Source organism: Vidua chalybeata, chromosome 16 (assembly GCF_026979565.1).
Source record: "Vidua chalybeata isolate OUT-0048 chromosome 16, bVidCha1 merged haplotype, whole genome shotgun sequence".
Lineage (NCBI taxonomy): Eukaryota > Metazoa > Chordata > Aves > Passeriformes > Viduidae > Vidua > Vidua chalybeata.
This window is the reverse complement of record NC_071545.1, coordinates 8,165,506-8,181,790: the sequence shown is the minus strand read 5'-3', so window position 1 is coordinate 8,181,790 and position 16,285 is coordinate 8,165,506. Positions and strand designations below refer to the sequence as shown.

Sequence of the window (16,285 nt, the reverse complement as noted above, 5' to 3'; positions counted from 1 at the left end):
AATTTGTGCCAAAGGAACCACCAAATATGTTACATGAGCAGCAGTGTAAGTGCTGCTAGGACATGTGGTTAAACTATTCCAATAGCAATGATAATTAATCCATTTTTTCTCCTAATATTTGGGTACTTACTGGGCAATTCATCAGTGCAATACGCAACAGTGCTTACTGTGTGATCCATTTTCCTAACAGACCTCCAAACCCCCATCAACCCCACGTACAGCGCACCAACAGTGTGTGCCACTGAGGAAAAAAGGCATGTCAGAAATGGGGGTGAAACAGATGTGTGCCAGCAGTGCAGGTTTTGGGAACGTGCTCCAGTCCCTCGGTAGCTAAGGTTTCTCCAGCCTCTGAGAGCTGGGATGGGATTGTGATGCTCCTTGCTACAATTCACCAACACCTCTAAAATGATCTGGAACCCAGAAACCAGAAAGAGGACAACACAACTGCAAAGAACAGCAGTTATGAGGAGGAAAAATCAGCAGAAGAAAAGAATATGGACACATACCAAAACTTTAAGGGCCTTTTCTTTAGCTGTTTGTATTTTGCCTATGAGCTCAAGACTCCTGTAAGATCTAACAGCACCCAGCCTTCTCAGCATGTTTACACTGTTTCCCAAATGACTGCTGTGGAGAGGTTTCTGTACAAACCCCCCCCTCTTCCTGCCTGTCATTGAAGATGTCACATTTGACTGTGTTTATGTTTTATAATACATCCGACAGGTGCTGCTCCTGCCAAAAAAGAAACAAATCCTCTGTGTATTCCAAACTGCAATAGCTTATACAACTACCAGGTTATTCATTTGCTTTTAATAGTCTAAGACACTGAAAATTGAAGGAAATGTGTTGCCCACTAAGCACTACGTAACATCTCCAGCCACTGTGTGCAATTTCATTTCATACATCCACCTCTGTCAGGAAATAATGCTTCTCCAGCTGAGTGAAGGAGCCATTTTCATGTCCATTCTCTTTGCTAAAGCCACTAAAGGAAAATCAGAGTGGTGCACTTTTTCATGACGTTGGCATAACTAAAAAAAAACTTAACTCTATAAAAGGAAGCCTGGTTTCTCTCCTTATTTGGCAGTAAAACAAGTACTGATTGTGAACATGGCTTGAATACAAAGTACACTGTAATTGAGCTGTACAAGCATTTCAGGTTTAAGATGGCACTTCTAATCTTTCTCTGTTGTATAATCCAAAGACTATGATGACTTAAAATTAAGAGTTTTCAGTTGTTTACAAGGCAGACTTAGACAGTTGATTAGGTGCCATTATTCATCCACAAATTAAAATTAAAAGTATCAGCAAGGGTTATACACTGCTTTCAATTACATTTAGATGCTGTGCTCCTGTATTATTAGTTCACATGTTTTGAGAAAAACATCTTGGACCAACTAAGTCATTATTGTACACGGGGCAGCAGCTAGCATAGGCCAGTGTCCTCACCCTTATTATGGCTTCAATTCGTTGTTTTAAACAAAATATTCTGTCCCAGCGTGTTTTGAGATAGGACATCCAAAGGGAGTTTTCTTCTATTGCCCAATAACATGGACACTGGCCTGTGTTCTAAAAGGTGTCCTTTTTTTTTTTTATTTACTTAATTTTTTTGCTGCCAACCCTTGAGGCTGTTGCTTCTCTTCCAGACCTTACTAAGACCGTGACATTCTCTTCATGGGGTATTTTCCCCTGGGCTGTGACAGGACAAAGCAAAGAGCAAAATTAAAAAACTGGAAATATTAGTAGGGAAAAACCCCCATCCCTTGCTCTTATAACAAGCAAGTTGCTGAGTTTAGCTGTGTAAATTCTCCAGGCAAAGTTCACAAGAGGTTGGGAGAATACTGTAAAGCAGCACCACTACACACCCTGGTGCTCCCTGGGGACACAGACATGGGGTGACAGCCTAGGTGAGCCTCTGCTCTTGGCTCACCTGCCTGAGCTTGTAGGAGGTATTTCAGCCCAGAGGACTTCCCCAGTCTGACTACAGGGATAAACCTCACTGGTGTGAGCACAGCTTACACACCTGGGCACTCACTGAAAGCCAGGTGGGAACTGCGTGTCAGATGGGGACAGCAGAGGTACACTGACCAGGTTAGTCAAGACTGAGTCACTCAAACACTAAACATGAAATATCAGGCTAGAAATCTTCACTTTAGGTATTTCTATCCCAACAGGTGGATGTAGAGCTGGAAATTCACCCACAATACAAACAGGGGATAACTACTTTGTGATCAGGTTTTGGAAACAATGGAATGAATTTTTACCCAACACCAGCATTACTCAGAGGCACTTGCAGTTGCTGGCTTGAGTGTGTCTACAGCTGCCTGGGCTGTGCAGGAGGAGGGAAGCCACTCTACCTCCCTATAGAAAATTTGGGGACATGCCAAGGGGTAATGTGAAAGGATCCATTCATCCAGTGGTCAGCAGTGGGAGCGCTTATGGGACTCAGGGATTAGGCAACCATAGCAAACAGGGATGGCAAATCTGCACTCATGTCCCAAATCATGTTCCCTGATGCACAGGGAATTTATGGTAGAAATCCAGGAAAAAAAAAATAAAACACAGTGACAGTTGTAATAAGCTAAAAGGTATTTAGTTGTTTATACAAAGAGAACCATTGAACTACTAAATGAGTTTGCTATTCCTGTGATGGAAAGACAAGTAGCACATTAGCTCATTTCATTATTAAATTAATATCAGCTTAGTATGTTTAATTGATCTAAATTGTTCTGATCCAGTTGAAATTGGCATGTTTGAACCAGCCTGATGTTGCTGTGTCATAATCCATTAGTTATTTTCCTTAGCCAGCTCAGGGAATTTGAGAAGACTCAGGAGTACCAGAGAAGCAAGGAGGCAAGAGACCAACTGCTTTTCCCTGGCTCTTTCTCTCCTCTTTTCTACACTAACTCTGCTGTCGATCACTATTGCCAGCTAGAGCTGAGTCTGCCAATCACTCTGACACTCTGCATTTCCCAAACCAGGGACTCTCCTGTGGAAACTGTTGACTTGGCTTTAAATATGACTCCTCACAGGATTATTTTTTACTACCTGCTATAGAATTTGTGCATGCACAAGATGAATGCTCGTGAGGACTTAATTTAAACAGGAACATGACAGAATTGATAAATCTGGTGACAAGAGTAAGAACGGCCAAGAAGAGAGAGAGACTTGTGAGTTATTCTGCCTGCCTGCTGTGCTGAACACACAACTCAGTGTGTCACATTCTCTGGGTACACTTGACATTTTACAGAATAAAGGGAAGACCTGGTGACCCAAGCAGAATAAAACAATATTTTTAGATGCAAAGTCACTGGGGCTCAGCATATGGAGTTGCTGGAAGTGCAGCAGGACTGCTGTTATGGTACAAAACCAGCAAAAAAGAGGAACAGCAAAACTAAGAATAAAGAGGAAAACAGGACCCACAGGAGTCAGATAGGAAACTTCTTTCATCTGCAGAGGTTGTTAAAGCCTTTGGAAGATGGTGTCTGGTCACTGCTGCTCCCCCAAACCATAATGGCAAGTTGATGAGTGGTGGGAAACACAGCACATTCCTTCTTCAAGACTTGTGCAGGGGAGATGAAGAAGGATTTTGATCCCAATTTTAGTAGACTGTGGTAAGCTCCAGCCACCATCCTCACTCTTACTGTCACTGCAGGCTGCTACAGGCTCCCATGGCTGGGGCTCTGCCCATGCCTGGCTGTGCTGCAGAGCTCAGCTAACCCAGGTCTTGCTCACCAGGGTGCCACCAGGTCAGTGCTGGTGTGTGGGGCAATTGCCACTTACTCACAAAACATCAATCTGTGCCAAGTCCACAGGAAGATGCAACATCAGTCTGCTCAGTGCCTCTCTCCCCACAAAAGCATCTCTGACTCTGGGAAGGAGTCACTCTGGGCCAAGAAACAACTGTCCTCAGAAAAGGGTTTCCTCCTCATTCCCTTCTCTTTCCTGGAATAGGGATTTCTTCAATCAGGTGATGCTGGAAATCATCACCATACAATAATTCTCAGTGCTCTGGTTAAAATAAGATGAAGAAAGGGCCAACTCACCTTGCATTGTCCCTCCCATGTGATTTCAAGAAGTTCATGTCACGGTATCTGGACAGGAATGCCACGAGCTGATCGTTTGTCCTGTGAGAGGAAGAACAAAAGGTGCACAAATGACACTGTGAAAACCACTGCATCCAGAGCAATTTATATGTTTATTGTTCTCATTTGGAAACCATTCTCAGATTCTGAAGGTGGTTCTAAAAAAGAACTTCCATCCTGCTGCTAAACTTCAATGACCCCCTCTGCTCAGGAAAGCAGAGGAAGGAAGCAAAGCTTTATTACACCTTAACAAATTTCTTATCAACCCTTGGCAGGTATTTTAAGCACTATAAGAGAGTATACATGAAGTAATACTGCTCAACACTTCTTAAGTATGAAAATCCAGCTGCAAGATGACTGCATTGATAGTTCCATTTTACATGCTTTGCTAGATATTTCCTAGGGAATTTGGTTCAGTATCTATTGGCATTTTATTTGTTTTCATTGTGTAATAGAGAAGAGGCCAAGGTTGGAATGCATAACGCAAGAGAATTTTGATATCAAAAAGGCAGTATAATCAACAGGAACAAAGGAATTTAGAAGGTTAATTCCAATTAGTATGACAGGCAATCTGACACCAGCATTTTCAGAATTTCAGCTGACATGTCCAAGAATGTATTTATGCTTGACAGCTTTTGTGGTCTGTTCTTTCTTTAACAATGGAGCAAAAATGTTCTCTGTTTATCTAGGTCAGCATATTTAGGAAAACTGAATAAATCACATTAAAAAGATCTTAATCTCCTGAATTGCATTCAAATCCACAACCTTATGGATACACCATTTAAGCAATGTCTGTAATGAATTTGGTGGCAGAAAGACTCAAGATAAAAGAGCTGTCAATACTACTGTATTTTGAAAACATTTCATTATTATAAGCCACAGAAAAGCAACTTAAACCTGAATGTGTTTAACTGTACAAAATGTGTTTAACTTCTGGGGTCAGGCTGCAACAACCTGGAAATGTTATCAGCCAAGTAAACTATTTTCATAATCTCATTGATTTTATCCAGACCAAATGAATTATCTGTCAATCAAGCATGCTGACAGACAGGGCCCTGAGACCCTCCTCCTTCACTCCCTCATGTGAGCTGCAATACCTCCCAGGATCAGACTCTGCATCTCAATTTGGCAAACTCAGAAAGTGCTTTCTGTACAGTAAGCTGTGCAGATTTTCACATTTGCTGCTCCAGTGACTCTCCATCTTACTGGGATGAATAGGCATTTAGTGAATTTACTTAGCAATGCTTCCACATGAAATGGTTTCAATGGCTGACATCTTCGGGTGAGTTTCTAGGCAAAAGCTGGCATGCAAAGATGATCTTTAGAAATATAATCAAGTTTGGAAGTGCTTGAGCTTTAATTTCCTTACAGGATAAAAATCAAATCAACCAAAGTAACAATCGACACCACTCAATAAAACATCATCCTTTCTAGATTGCTCACCAACCAGTATTTTGCTATTCTGCAGTACTCTACCAAGTGCATCAGGACTTGGGGCTGCCATACAAACCTCTCATTGCTTCTCAGTTTTTAGGTAATTCTTATAAATGTCCAAATGATGCTTAGCTCTTAAAGTAATCAATAACTGACATTTTCTCTCTTCTTGAAAACACTGATGGTATCTTGGTCCTACTTTGAATGTTTTTAGTTTTTTGTTTTAAAGAACTCATACAGAGTTTTACTCTTTGTCCATTAATATGCTTCTTTTCATGTGTTGACAACATGGAACTAAAACATCATAGTTCCATTTGGTAAAACTTTTTAGTTAATTGACATTTACACTTATGCAGTCAACCAATTCTATGCTCAGCATGGCACCACACTGAATTTCTATTAAGCTTTCACTCAAAGTGCTCTTTCTGGCCCCAGCATCATGAAGATACTGCACATCACCTCTGACTTATTCCATCAGAAGACATTAAGAAGAAAATCAAAGGTATTGAACATGCCATTGGTGTAAATGCATTTGTTAAAATCCTCCTCACTTTTCAGAAACCTTTGCCTTCAGGGGTAGATTTCCTAAATGCCTCTGGCACAGATTGCCGCCACACTTCTTCACATACAGCAGCAGCAGAGTCTCTGCCTCGGCAGTGCCTCTGGCACCAGCTATTTCCAATGCCTCTGGCACTCCTTTGGACAAAGACTGGAGACATGGGCCTGCTTTTTCTCTAAGTAAGGCAATCAAAAGCTGAGATTTTCAGCTGAAGACATCACTGGGAGCAACAGCAAGTCCACGTAGCCAAATTAAATTCTACTGTAGCTCCACAAATTTCAGGGATAATTCACTGAGCATAAATTTGGCACAAAGTCTTTTACTAACTATCACGGTAAAACAGAAAGTAACAAGTGCAGCATAGCCTTCCTAAGAAGGAAATAAAGGCATGTGGAGAGGGAGGGTAGTTCATGCTACTGATTAAAAATGCACTAATATTACATATCACATTCCTATCAGTTTCCCCAGTGTGTAACACAGCACGAATACAGATTGAGGAAAAAGCCCTTCTGCAGTCGGTGCCTGAGGCTGGGCCTGATGGATGCATCCACACCGCTCTCACTTCTATTTCCTTTGGCTATTAAACTCACGTGGGGGGCAAGGCACCAGGGAGAAGGATTAGTCAGATGGTTACCTGTATCATTAGCAAGGAGGAGGATGGTGTGAGTGTAGAGAGGCTGAGAGAAAATGGGCATTTTCAGGTGTGCAGCACACAGGGAGAAATGCAAAACGAATCCTCCAGTGAACTCCAAGAGTGCAGTGAGCTTGTGTGTGGGGGAGGGCTGCCACGAGAAGATGACAAGTGAAGAAGAGTGATGGGAAACAAAGCATGTTTGAGTTCACTGATGCAGATCTGGTGCTCAGCAAGGGCAGGTCTGCCAGCTGGGATGGGGGTGGCCATCTTCCCCAGACCCTTGCTGAGGTCACCTCGGTGAGGTCCTACAGCTCCCCTCCTGCAGCAAGGGTGCCAGGGCTGGCAGGGGCACTGTGCCCACCTGCTGAGGTGCCACTCAGCAAAGCTCAGCCAAGCCCCTGTAGGGCTGGGCTAAGGATGGCAGCACTCAGCTGGGCAGGCAGTGAGGTTCAGAGGCTGCAAAAGTGACTCAACCCATGGCACTGCTCAACTGGGGATGTGGCTGAGCCCCTGGGCTGGGACTCTGCTTGGGGTTACAGGTCTAAGGGAGAGAAAAGGGTGAGTCCTATATCCAGAAGGAAATTCAGAAGATATTGCCAAAGCAAAGCAAAGTCTGCTACCAGTGTTTCCTCATGAGCAGCCCCTGGCCTGGGACTGAGGCGTCCCAGGGTGTGAGCAGGGCAAGCCAGGCACTCAGTAAGCACATGCTGAGCGTGGCAGTAATTTCAGAATATGGCCTATACACTGGGGACTGAAATGAACTGCTGGAAGAGAAGCAGTGACTGTGTTTGCATTGTCTGAACACGCTGGAGGTCTGTGCACAGAGTGGTCCCTGCACACGCCCACAGCCCAACCCTGCAGGCAAGAGGCAGTGCTGGTTTTGCTGGTTTTAAGCAAACCCTCCAACTCTAGTGACTAATCCAAGCAAAGAGCAGGGATGCCCTCAGTCTGCAGCTGTGAAAACAGATTAGGAAAGCCTTTGGAGTATATGAGAAAAGGAAATCAAGATATTATTACTTTTGGAGGATAGTGATGGCTAATAAAAATGTTCTGATTCAGCAAGGTACTTTAACACATGGGCAACTCGAAGGATGTAGGGAATAGCAGGCACTTCAATGGGGTTTTTAGTATGTCAAAACCTATGCAAGTTAATAACAAATTGGCTAAGTTGGATCAAAAGTTCAGAAGCTTTTGGCAGCACACAGGTATGGTTTGATTCTGTGTAGGAATCAGATGAAGGAAAGAGAACTGCTCTGAGTTTATTAATTATTCATCTTGATTAACTTAGGGCTATCTAATGACAAGTCTGCTGGCTGCTTCACAGGAGGAGTTAGTGCAGGGAGGGGATTAGTCCTGGCCATGGTGAGCAGTGGTGGCTGCAAACACAGCAGTAGCTCTGCTTGGTGTGGGGTGCTGGAGAGGCAGGCAAGGATTACAAAAGCAGCTGAACAGGCAAAAAAAGAAACAAAAAGGCAAAAGTGTTTGGGAGAATAGGGCAAGAAGGCTAATGTGGTTTGAAGCAGCAATGAAGGGCCTCTGAAGCAGGGATGATGAAGGAAAACATACAGTCAGAAAAGATAAGTCAAAACTGTTACAAGTTCTCCCAGTGCCCAAAGCTTTGGTGTTCCCACCCGTTCCCGCCTGACTCATGCCCACAGTTTCCTTTCCCAGGACTCCTGTGACTGTGTGAAGGCACAGCCCTACAGAACCCAGACCTACAGCCACCCCAGCAGCTCTTTGCCAAGAAACTGTTTCTACAAGGTTGCTACAGAAGGAAAAGACTGCAGAGAAAAAAACCTGGAATTATGGGGCAAACTCACCTATTCAAAGTTAAGCATGATATTAATGATTAATATGGCTAAACACAGTTAAACATGCAGATGTGTACACAAGAGCCTGAAAGTGGAAGAACTGAATGCCTTAAATTCTGCTACCTTCTTTTCAATAAATTCTTACAATGATACTTAAGCTCACTGATTCCAGTAAGTTATTAATTTCATATTCATTAACCCAGTATTGTAGAAATGTAGGGCATGCCATCACTAACAAGCCCCCATGGCAGGAGAGTTCCTTCAGGAGTGTTCCTTACCTGCCTATTCCTAGCCTGGGCTATTTTTGCCCTGATTTGTAAATGTGTTAAATTTTCTTTTATAGTTCTTTTGAAAATTTTAAAGTGCTCATAAAACTTCTTTAGTCTTCTGATAATGTTTACATATTTGAGAGTCACACAATTTAATGTATAAATAGAATAGTTTACATATTTCTCTGTAGGTAGAGAGAAATTATTAATTGATCTTTAGACTACTGTGGTTGGAGAGGTGGTAATTCCATCCTTCAATCCACAGTCACCTTTAGAATTCTATAAATTCCAGATGCTTGAATAAAACTAAGCCTTTTTCTCTTTTCTACTTACCAAGCTTCTGTGTACTCATTTTGTGTCCAATAACAACAGGCTAGCCCTCTCCCTCTTACGCAGGGAGGTAAGCCCAGCCTGGCTCCCCAGGTTCTGCAGCTGCCTGACAGTCCTGCAGCACTGCGGGCCACAGAGGAGCTGGGGAGGAAGGAGAGCAGCCCAGGAGACAGGGAAGGGGTTTTGCCAGTTGCTGCACACCTGCACAGCACCCAGTGCACTCTGAAAGTGCCCTTCTGCTGGGGCACAGCAGCGCTTGTGGCATCTTCCCACTCCAGAAAGGGATCCTGACCTGCTCTGCTCCCTCCACCAGGCCACCATGCATGCATATGGGCACAGCATGTAACCTTACAAAAGGATGCAACAGAAAAATGATTCAAGAGAAAAAAGCAAAAATCTACAAAACCTCCTCCTGGAACACTTACAGCAAGATGATCAACCACACAAATGCAGCATGAGGAGAATATGGGAGAAGGTTTGCAGGGTTCAGCTTTCAGACCCTGGATAGACAGTCTGACCCTCTTACTGGTGCTCTCAAGTCCTCCTGCCTCTCCAAAGGCAATTCAGCACAAGGGGAGGCTCAGCAGAGCCTGACCCAGGCTGAAGTAAGAAAAAAAAAAACCAACAAGTCTGCCATCTAAAAATGCAATGAATGGAGAAGGCTGTACTTAGCCTTTGCTACCCATCACAGAACAAAGATTAGCATGGCAGGCCTTTCTCAGCAAAGCTGATTCCTATAACAACAGCCATTCATAAAACAAAACAAATAACTGAGAACAGCAGATACGATTTCAGAGGCCAACTGCATGAGGAAGGCTCTGGGTGACAGTTAATACCTCTGCTTTTACAACAGTATTGTCTTAAATGGTTTGTTTTGTCTTTCAAGTCAGGTTTAACAGAGAAACAAGGTAATGGAAGAAAACTATTCCCTTAGCAGCTCAGCTGCTGGAGTACTTGGAGATCAGAGCTGTGCTCCAGCACCAGCTCTGCCATCTGGGCTGGGAATTCACACCTGTGTATTTCAAAGTGTCAGCCTCCTGCATTTGGATGCTGCAGGCACTGATCACTCATCACGAGGGATGCAGCTATTCTCCTGCAGCCTTGCCAGTGCTGTATGATGCTCAAGACATTCTATTAGTTACAGTCATCTTGGCTGTGCTTTCAATTACAGCTTCCCATTCAACCATTGTCTGCTTCCTATGGAAAAGAAAAGAACTCGCATAGTCAAAAAAAAGTGGAAGTCTTTTTTAGATGGAGCACTGCTGAATAAACCTCTTCTAGTGAGAGCACATAAATGCCTGGGTACAAAGGAGATCTGCTGAGAGAAAATAGAATATACTGCATCGTCTGCTTCCTGAGCCTCTCCACTACCTATCTTCTATAAATTCAAGGCTTCAGATGGTATTTATAAAATAAATAAATAAGCCCACCACTGAGAAGCAGCAGCACATGCTTAAATGAAAATCCTAAAGAGACCATATAAGAGAATTCCACCAAGGATTAATGAACAAATGTGATTAAAACTATCTACAGCTCTGGACTGCTGCCAAAATGCTGCCAGCAGTGTTTGATATGTAAATGCTTAAAACATTTGCTGTGTGTACTGCTGTTGATGCAAAGCCTCTATAGAGAGTTTCTCCATCTAATTAGAGATATTGGTTTAGCAAACTTTGGAGTCTATAAAACCCTCAATGTCTCATTATTCTTTTAAAATAGAATATTCATTTATTTGGAATGTTTTCCAGCTATATCCCATGAAACCCTGAAAGGCCCTTGGCTAATGAAAAACTCCAGCCCTGTATCAGCTGATAAACCCTACAGCTTTTATGATAATAAAATTCTCACCACATGCACTCATTAAAACTTTGCAACATCACTTTTGACTTTCTTTAAATATTCACTGAGAAAAAAGTAAATTACTCAATTTCCAATTATTTTATAGCACAATTTCAACATAGGCATTTAAAATCTCCAGGACCTTATCAAATACACCATAAAATGGTGCAATCACTGTGTCTCTGATCTGGTGGAGCCCTGGTGAACAGTAAGTGCTGAACTGTAACATACTTGGAGCTCTCCCAAAATGATGCAACTTTCACACTGTATTGTCATAAATTACTTCATGGGTCAGGGCCCACATGTCCACGTGTCCAGAAGCAGAATGTGCAAGGACTGCACACGAGGCCAAGAGCTGAGAGCTGTCCTTAAACTCATCTTTGATCTCTTAGGGGCACAAGTACATCTATTAAGGAGACTTTTCCAGGGAGGCCAATCCAGTTATAACATAGATTGTCCATCTCCACCACAGATATGTCACCAGCTTACCAATGTTTAACTCACTGGTGTTTATGAAACATTTTTACAAAATGCCCTCAATACCTTTGAATTGATCCTATGAATTAATTTGTCTGTGACAATGACATTTTCTCAGCATCCCTGCTGCTGCAGTAAAAAGTAAATAAGGAAAATACTACTCTGTAATACCATTTCATATGCAGCTCTTTTTCTCTGATTTTAAAGCCATTATAAGTTGCAAGTTACTATAGTTTAGAGTAAAACTACAAAATACATTAAGGTAGTTTCCTTTCATAAATCTAATTGTATGCAATTGCTAAGTCTAGATTATTTGTATGCTTAACAAGAACAAATGCACTGAAAAATACTTGAATAACAAAAGCTTCTGAAGTACCTTCCAAATGTGCAACTGCGTAAGGCCTGGTAGACACGAAAATAATCCAAGAAAATTGGCTACGTGCAGGATGACTTATTCCCTACATAACCTGGTATTGATGCATGCAGCTCAGAGGTATTTTGCTAGAAAGGAAGGAAATGTTTCACTTGGATTTGCTAAACAATTTTCTATTTATTTTTCTATTTAAGTTTATGAATCATCAGCATATCACCACCATTATTTATTTTTTCATCTTGCTAGCCCAGAATTTGTGTGCCTGACAGATAGCCTTTGCTAGAGAGGCCTATAAATGCCTATTTCAAATGAATATTTTTAAGTAAAGGCAGAGATGTGTGTCTAACTTAGATAAGGGCTAGAAAACTTATTAAAGGTATATGCTGTAGTAAAGCAAAATTCCTCTCCCACCACATTCACAAGAGATGTCAGTTTAGTTGAACTGCATGGATGAAAAAAATGCTTCTTTTTATCAGTGCTGGCAAAAACTGTTTATCAAGCCTTGCTGGCATTCCCATTATTTAAATTTGGAAATTAAAATAATGCAAATTAGTGCAGAAAAAATACAGCAATGTGGGGTTTAGACTTTTCAACTTACCCTCTGATCTAAAATGCTTAGCATTCATAGAATCACATGATTACTCAGCATTATGTCAGCTCCAAAGATAGAATCATAGAAATGCTTAATTTGAAAAAGACCTTTAAGATCATCAAATCCAGCACTGCCAAGCCCATCACTAAACCCCATCCCCCAGTGCCACTCTCCCAAACTAAGGTGCCAGCCTTGAGTAAGCAGATTTCCTTTTGGCAGTGGTGCAGTCAGGTTCACAAGCAGAAGTTTCTGTTCAGGGGCTTGTGAAAGCTGTTTAAGAGAGAGAACTGCCACATCTGCCTTCTTCCCAAATTAATGATACAATGGAGGAGAAGCAGCAGCACAGGCAGGGGCCGGTGAGCCTGCCCACACTGGGAAGAACAACTGGGAATCTTGTCACATGCAGGCAGATGGGCTCACACAAAGCACAATGAGGCCAATGTTCCTCTTAGTCATTTTAGCTGACCTTCCACTAATAGCTGCCATTGACACTTCAGTCAGCAACTTTCCAAGGTAGCTGTGCTCAGGATAAATGGAAAGAATTGTGGTTTTTATGCCAATTTGGTGGATGACACCAACAAGTCCAAATACGAATGTTTTTAACCTTTTTCTATTTAGAGTGTAAGGACTGATTGATGCAGAGTGTGGAGCTAATGAACACACTCTCTCTGCTGACAATTTGGCACAGAAAGGCTGTTTTAATATCACACTGTCAAAGGTCTATGACATTTTTCATTTCCATCAATAAGGAAGTTGAGTGTTGACGTAAGTGATCATTTTGATGGACAGTGAGCAGGAAGCAGCCGTGCACCTGAAGAGGTTACCTACACACACTTCTATTTACATTGAGACACATCTGAAGAAGATTCATGCACAGAATGCCTAAATTTAATGAGGTTATTTACTTAGTTTTAATCCTGTAAGGAAAAAACAAACAATCTCTCTTTTCAGCATTTTTCTATTCTAAAACTTTTATGACAATAAGGGCTTTCTATCACTAGAAGAAAAACCTATGCAGTGACAGAAACATTGGTAAATGCACTTTCTGCCCAAAGTGCATCTTTGAAGAAAGCAGTACACAAATTATGCACATCTAGTTCCTTAAAATATTTTTAGTATCTTCAACATTGAGACAAGTCCTTTAATCAATGAAAAAACCACTTTTTTCTATCCTCTTTCCTACCGAAAAATCACTATGCAAAGGTCTTTATTCTGCTTTCATATCTGTAATGCTCCAGAATCAGTGCAGTGCACTCAGCTTGTGCTTGTGTAAGCCAGAGCATAAACCCAGCTCTGTGTTCCTGGAACAGGCGGTGGGAATCCATAACAAAGGCTTTGTGGTGTTTCCCAGTTTAGAGGCTGTGAAAGCGTGTTGTTCCACGTGTGACAGCATGTTAATAGATGAACATCAGCACTGTCTTCCTCTCACTCTGAGAGGTGTTCTGTCTTTCCTTGCCTTGTCTCATGGTAGGTAATTCTCCATAGGAAAAATTCCCAAGCAACCATTTCTTTCCTTAAGGCCCATCCATTGTGTCAGAGTTGCAGCAAATGTAACTGCTGCCAATTACTATGTGACTTCTAAAGCTGCTGAAAAGTATTTGCCAAGATGATTTGCTTTTCACAAAGTTGCCTTTGCCTGTTATTATAAAAACAAACCATTCCATTTCCAATCACTGCCTCAATGCAGAGATCAGGATAGAGAACTCCCACATTTAACTGCCAGGAACTCTTGATGGGCCACGGTCCTATGGATGCCAAATATCACTTGTGGGGATGCTGAACTACAAAGAGTTAAGACAGACAGGATTATCCTGTCTCACAAAAAACATCTGAGTCCACTTATTATCTGCTGGAAAGTATCTGAAAAGAGAGTACTGAAATACTTGACTAACCAGCTGCTAATACCCAAGGATATTTAATTATTAAAAGTAAACATGATATAATTTTAGCTTTATAAAAGCACTGGGATTTTATTTAGTACAGAATGATGCTCACTGCTTTGTATTTTTCCAGTGTTTCTCTGCTGCTGCATATTCATGTAGAACCTCATCTGCCTACACGATACATCCCATTTTGATGAAAACAATAATCACTGATTAAATAAGCAAGTGGAGTGAGCTTCAGAAATGATCAAGTTCATTACTCAAATTAGTGAGACTTTGTATAAAAAGAAAAAAAATCTAGATATTGGGCTGAATAGGAGCTTTTTGTTTGTTTATACCATGTATATTTTACATGGCATGGTTTATATTCAGCAGTTTTTTCACCATCTCTAAAATTAAATTATCAAGAGTTTTGTGCAAAAAGAGAAATTGAAATTAAATATGAGCACAGATTTAAACCAACCATTCACTTCATCCAATTCACACATTCCCGTGTGCATCTGAAATTTTATTTGTACAAGTCAATAGGAAAAATGATTTGCTTATTGTTGAAAAATGGTTTGATAGTTGTTGAGCAATTATAATTAAAAATGCTCAGTTTCTTCCAAGCAAGTGGGAAGAAAGAAACCTCCTTCACCCTGCTTCTCATGGCAGAGCTCTGCCTGGTGGGGTCTGTCAGTCTGGGGGTGCAGCCCTGCTGTCCTGCCACAGCAGAGACCCTGCAACATCCCCAGGTGTCACCCCGGGCCAGTTCCACGCCAGGGATGGATTGACTCAGCAGATCCAACTCGGATTTAAAGTCCATCATGTGAGCTGTGTGTTCCTCCATCAGCTGCAACAGTCTTGCAGCTTAAAACTCATGAGATTGCTTTTCTGAATGCAGTTGTTAGGGTGCCACTTACCCAGCTTTACTGTTAAATTTTGGCAATTTCTCAGTTTTTGAAACATAACTCGCTCCCTCTGACTGTGCTGATGGTGATTCACCCTGAACCCCACCCCGTCACACCAGGAAAGCAGGGCCATTCCTACCCTGCCCAGGATACTCCCAAAGCCAGCACCAGCCCACAGCCACCAAGGACAGCTCATGCAGGACTCTGGAAACACCTTCCTGCACTCTCCCTGCTGAAGCCACTCTGCCCCAGCCCCTCTTTGGAGGGCCACCTCTGGCTCCAGCAGGGAAGGCAGGACAGCCTGCTCCCAAATCCCAGCCCAGCATCCTCTCCAAAGCCCACAGACACCCCCTGCTGCCACACCTGGAGTTTCATATCTATAAAGAAGCAGAAGCTGCTCACGCTAAGCTTGGAAGCAGCAGGGAGCTGAGACCACCCTCTTCTTGCTGGGAAAGGGAACAGGAAAGCTCTTTCTAAAAGGGATCAAGGTATAAAACTCAGCACTTCTGGGTCTTGCCATCTCTTGTTTAATTTGCAGTGTAATCCTGGACAAAAGCTGGCTGGCTTTGTGTGGCATTGCCCTGAGAGCAGGTGGTTCGTCTGATGCAGTGGGGAAGGTGGACCTGGGTAAAGTAAAGTAAAATTTTCCCCAATCTCACACTTTCTATGGAAAAGACCAGAGGGAATATACACTCATCCAGTGAGCAGCTTCAATCTCCTAACTGGAGCTATCCCAAGGGGGGAGTGGTGGGACTCCACCAGCACAAGGTCCCTGTGGTGCCCTCTGTGCCAGGGATGAAGCCCAGGGCTCTTCATCTGCCCACTCAAGACCCCGCTGCTGAGGCACTTTCACAAACTCCTTTAAAAGTAAAGTGAATTATTACAAACCAGCCCCTTCCTGAAGCTCCTCCTGGCCCTGCCACTCCCTTTGATCCCTGAGCTGCTGAATCAACCTGTCGGAGTGCATCAATTCAAAGGACCAGAAGGCAAAACAGGGAAAACAGGGTCAGGCTAATGGGATTTAATATCAATTCTGCACCAGTCCTGAAAAGATGGAAGAACAGGGCCTGGGGGGTGAAAGGGATAATGAACTGAGAGTTGATGGAAAGAATCTTAAT

General features: G+C 42.4%; 1 protein-coding gene across 2 annotated transcripts in view; it reads right to left on the bottom strand.

Moving 5' to 3' along the window:
- The window catches only part of XYLT1 (xylosyltransferase 1), a 178,315-nt gene that overhangs the window by 37,168 nt on the left and 124,862 nt on the right, over positions 1–16,285 (bottom strand). For both annotated transcript variants that reach the window (XM_053957225.1, XM_053957226.1), the window contains one exon: positions 4,041–4,121. In XM_053957225.1, coding sequence (XP_053813200.1) covers positions 4,041–4,121 — 81 coding nt within the window. The remainder of the gene's footprint in view (positions 1–4,040; positions 4,122–16,285) is intronic.